The 5,072-nt window shown below is 41.5% G+C and overlaps 1 protein-coding gene across 1 annotated transcript in view; it reads right to left on the bottom strand.

Annotated features, from left to right (window-relative positions):
• Nucleotides 1–5,072, bottom strand: part of Tfb1m (transcription factor B1, mitochondrial) — a 38,474-nt gene that overhangs the window by 20,296 nt on the left and 13,106 nt on the right. The window contains exons 3-4 of the mRNA XM_005363412.1: nt 2,590–2,698; nt 980–1,131 (exon numbers count right to left, since the gene is read on the bottom strand). Of these exons, the coding sequence (XP_005363469.1) occupies nt 980–1,131; nt 2,590–2,698 (261 nt within the window). The remainder of the gene's footprint in view (nt 1–979; nt 1,132–2,589; nt 2,699–5,072) is intronic.

Genomic DNA, 5,072 nt, shown 5'->3' with positions numbered 1-5,072 from the left:
ATACAGGAGTATAAAGGCCCGATGACCTACAAAAATGGTAAAGCATTACCTACCAAGACTGAAGCTCCTGGGCACATATCTTGTCCCAAACTGTCCCTTGTGCCTAAGAACTTCCCGGACAGTTCTGTTCACAATAGTAAAGCACTGATATAAACCCTGGGTCCCCAACAATGAGACTGGACAGATTACGAGAGTGAACGCGTAGCCAAGACAGAGAGCAATATAAATAAAGGATAACTATGAGCACACATGTGAATCCTACTAAGATGTTTACAATAAACACACGTATTGGATGACTCCTTTAAAATGGAGCTTAAGAGTGGACAAGCCTAAAGCACACGACACACATGGGTACAAATCTATTATCAAGACCACAGAAGGGAACAATCCCAAACTCAGTCCTTATTACCTTGGTAATGGGAAGATGCAGTCAGAGTGAGTTTGCAAGTGCAGATCTGTCCATACGCTCGCCCTCACTGTCTTATCTTGCAAGCTACCCTTGTCCACCCTGGAGATTCACTTCGTAAATTCAGAACACCCAGGCCATGAGAATGCAGGCACAGCAGGCATCAAATGAGGGGTGTGTGTGTGCACATGTGTGCAGTGGGGTGGGTAATCAGGTGCCAAATTTATGATATCATCTTTTCACTGTCATCCTAAGGATTGCAGAGGATCAATTTGAAGATGGCACAGCCCACTCCTAATATATGAATGTAAAATCAACATCTTGCAGCTCTCATCTCTCCTGGGTTTTGTCTACGGCAGTGTAGGCCTTGTGCTGAACACACAAGGTCTCCATTGGGAGCATCTAGTGGTTGTGTCTGCTATCTTCATTACATGTCTTAACTTTAGGATGTGTTTTTCCACGTGTAATGGAAAAGTATTAACTTAGAAAACACAGCCAGTAATAAATACGAAGTAGTATTTGGTTTGGAAATTTGATCACACAATGAAATATCCAGGAAAAGACAAGACTAACCTCTGCTACCTCCTTTTGAAATGTTAACGTCATCTGGGTTCTGCCGTAGATGAAGGGTCCATCTCTAAGAGAGACATTTTCAAGCCACTTGATAATCAGGGGAGTTGAGACACTGAAAGGCAGATTTCCAATGATGTGTACATTTGGAGGATCTGTTTGGTTGGGGGAGAAGACAATTTGGAATGAGTACATGAACTTATTCTGAGAATGATCTTAATAGCTTCATTGACATTTAAGTATGATAATCAAATAAAGGCAAATGAAAAGACACAACTTGGCATTTTTCAGTTCTCTTAAAATGTAATTTTTTTCCACAATTAGCTTTGTATTTATAGATGAAAAGGTTCTAGAAAAGTTCATAAAGTGAGGTGTTTTGATGGAAAAGGCGATTTTCCTTAAATACACTGAGTTTAAAGTGCCTGTGGGGTTTGCCAGACCATCAGAGACCCAGGAGGGGGGTACAAGCTGAGCCTAAAATTTGAATGCTTGAAATACTTAGGAGGGAAATAAAACCAAAGGAATAGGTAATCTAGGCAAATCCTTAGCAAGAGAAGATGCCGTAAAAGAAACATCTCAGTATCAAACAAGTGGGCTAGAAATCAAAAACAAAACAAAATGCTACAAACTCCAAACCCTCAAGCCACTGACAAAGAACAGTTAGTTTCCAAAGGCCGAGGACAATGGTGGAGCCCAACAACCACGGAAACATGAAGGTGACATATGACACTAAATGGATGAACCAGAAGGGTGACTGTGGTCCTACTGGGGGCTCTGTACTAAGAAACCACTGACTAGAAATACGAGTTCCTCTGAAGGAGCCTGACCCTGGAGCGGCTAGATCTGCAAAAGCCCTTCCACTTATCCTCAGTTTCTGCTAGCAGTTCACATGCTCTGTATCATCTGCACTTCCAGGACACTGCAGGGTCCTGGTAAACATCTGTCTTGAAGGAGAAGTACCTTGGCTGGTCAGAGTCACTACTATGAAGACAAAGGAAAAAGAGGTAAAGGTCTGTGAGTGGCCTGGTTTACGTATGAAAAATAGTTACCAATACTTGGTATAGTGTCATAAAAATACAAAGTTTATTTACATAGAAACCACAACTTGAATACTTGAAACAAGGAAATTAGAATTAGGGAAAACTCAACCAGGTATGGTAGTGCATGCCTGTAATGCCAGCACTTGTAGGCTAAAGCAAGAGACTTCAAGTTCAAGATCAGCCTGGGCTATATGAGAAGTGACCACCCTTGGCTATAGCATGAGACTCTGTCTTAAACAAAACAAAACAAAAACAACCATATTCTGTAAGAATGAGAGGAGTAGGGAAAAATGTATAGTAATTCTTATCCAAATAATTAAAATGAGAAGGATTTAATAAAAAAAGAGTAAAGTAGGAAAGCAAAGAAAATTACAATGCACATTATTTAATTCTGTTTAGGTAGTTTTCATATAAATATGTAAAAGGAAGCACTTTATTTGATAGGTGATAGCTGAAACAAATATCTGTGATATGATCAAAACAAAAACAAACACAGACACACATACCCCTGCCACTTCCACCCACCCACCCAAACAAACAAACAAACAAACAAACAAACCCAAAGGCACTTACCTTCGTCCCACTGTCTCCTAATGTGGTCTGGAAAAGCCTTTTCTACCTTGTATGTCAGCACATCTCCATGGACAATCCTCAGTTTCCCCGGTGCTGCATCAGAAAGCATCTAGTTTACAAAAGGTCAATAAAATCAGCTCAGAAACTTCAGGGCAGCAAAAGCATTTAATCTCTGGGAAAAGCAAACATTAGGTGAACCAACAGGACACTGTGCCCAGTGTAACCACTGTGTTTCCACTTATCACAACAAGGGGAACGTATAGTAGCAGAGACTAGTGTGACAGCTTAGGATTTAAAACATAGCATACCAGTCTAAGTTGATAGTCAGAATGACGTGTGTTTCTGCACGGTCAGAGTTAACATAACATACGAAGAAACCTCAGAGTGAAATACTGAGATTCAAGAGCAAAGTATATGAAAATGAGTTTGGCCAACTGAGCCTGCATAGCAAATGTACGCAGAAGAATCTCATGTAAGCCAAACTGTTACTGGACTCTTCGAGTACATTCAAACTAAGACAGTCCCTTGCTGTGCCAGGCGGCACCTGACAATCTGAGACTCTGACTCATCCTTGCTTTCCTGAACCGCAGTCACTGTCACTTGAACAGTCCCGCATGCTTCCACACCAGTTACTGCTCAGCTGTTTCTATTTCCAATAGTCTGTTTCCTTTTCTTCTTCAGTCTTTCTTAACACAAAAGACAACAAGAAGGACTTGGGACTTAGCTCAGTGATAGAATACTTGTCAGAAATACAATTCTGTGGATTCCACTCCAGACCTACTAAACGAAACTAAAAACAGAACTTAACACTCTTAGGCCTTTCCCCCTTAACTCCAGTCCTTAGCATCATATACTAAAAGCCAGCCTTGGCTTAAATGAGCCCAAGGCTGAGCCGAACTGGGTGTGACGTCCCCCTGCATCCAATATGAAACTTACTTCTTGATATCCTCGGTCAAGTAAAAACCATGCAGCTGAAGACACCTCTGTTCCCACTGTCTCCGACTCTTTTACAGGTCTTTGGGACCCAACTCCCCATACTGGGTAGCCTGTCCAACCTTAACACATGGGGAGGTGTGTAGTCTTCCTAAAACTTGATACACCATGTATGGTTGATACTCATGGGAGACCTGCCTTTCCTAAATAGGAACGGAGGAGTGGCTTGGGGGATGGGAGCAGAGGTGAAATTGGAGGAGGGACTAGGAGGAATGGAAGGAGGGAAAACTGTGGCTGGGTTGTAAAATAAATTTATTAAAAACAAACAACCGTGCAGTCCTGAGCTTACCATGCTGAAAACGCAGGACTGACTGACAGTGAGAAACGTCACTGCTGAGGTAGACTACATGAGAAAGGGTGACCCCCACCACACTCCACACTGCCTCAGTTCACTGCTCGGGGTACCCAGGCTCCAAGTCAGTTGCTGAGATTTGAGAAATGGCATAGGGCTTTGTAGGGATGGCCAACAAGTTCATAGAGAATTCTGCCTCCTGGTTCTTCCTCCCTCATGTCCTTAAAGCTTCCCGCCCCAATACTTTCCTTCTGTCCATTTCAAACAACTGCTAGGAAGGTTGAAAGGGGCTCACGGAAGCCAGAGGGAGATTCTTTCCCCTCTGCTTTATCCTGTGTCAGAGAGGAGACCTCAGCCAGGCTATAACACGATGGCTTCCACATCTGCTCACACTGTACCACGCCCACCCACAGTTCTTGACAGCACTTGTAACATGCTACGGCAGCCGCACACATGTAGGGAAGATCTGTTTCTTGCCTACTTAATAGAGTCCATAGAGACAGCACTGCACAGCAGGCATAAACACGCCTTTAATAAGCAAAAGAGCGCAGACTACTGCACAGCATCCACTGAGCTGAAGTGACTGTAGATGCGGCTCTCGAAATCTGTGGGGCAGAGGAATCTGCAGAGATTTACATCAGCAATAAGTGAGGCAAGATTATACAACAGTGTGAAGTGTAGAGGTGGAATGCCTGTTTTAGTAAGAGGGGGCACTTTAAATTTAGGATAGTTAATTTGACATGATTATTTACCAAAAATAATTGCATACCTCTGACATTAATATACTCAGATTATTTTAAGCCATCATGGTTTGATAAAATTTAACTCATCAGTTTCAGATAATATGTTGTAGAAAACAGTTATTTCAAGACACTAAAAACTGAGAGAGTTGTTATGGGATATTTGATAACGTTATAAACACAGTGAATTTAATGCTAACATTTACCAATAATAGAGAAGGCTAAGTTTTTTTCTGCAATTATGCTTCACATAATTAAAACAAAACAAATTAGCATATCAAAAAACAAAGAGGCAGAACTGAAAGCTTCTGTTACACAACGTCAATATATATAAAAAGTAATTAAGTAATTAGTAGTTACAACTAAAGCAAAACAATGTAAACCTGCCTCTCTGGCATTAATTAACATGCTCTGATAACTGTTTGAAACGTTATTTTTCCATACTCTCACATACACAG

The sequence above is a fragment of the Microtus ochrogaster genome, linkage group LG9 (genome assembly GCF_000317375.1).
Source record: "Microtus ochrogaster isolate Prairie Vole_2 linkage group LG9, MicOch1.0, whole genome shotgun sequence".
NCBI classification, from domain to species: domain Eukaryota; kingdom Metazoa; phylum Chordata; class Mammalia; order Rodentia; family Cricetidae; genus Microtus; species Microtus ochrogaster.
The sequence above is the reverse complement of the archived record's forward strand: the minus strand, read 5'-3'. Positions and strand labels throughout refer to the sequence as shown.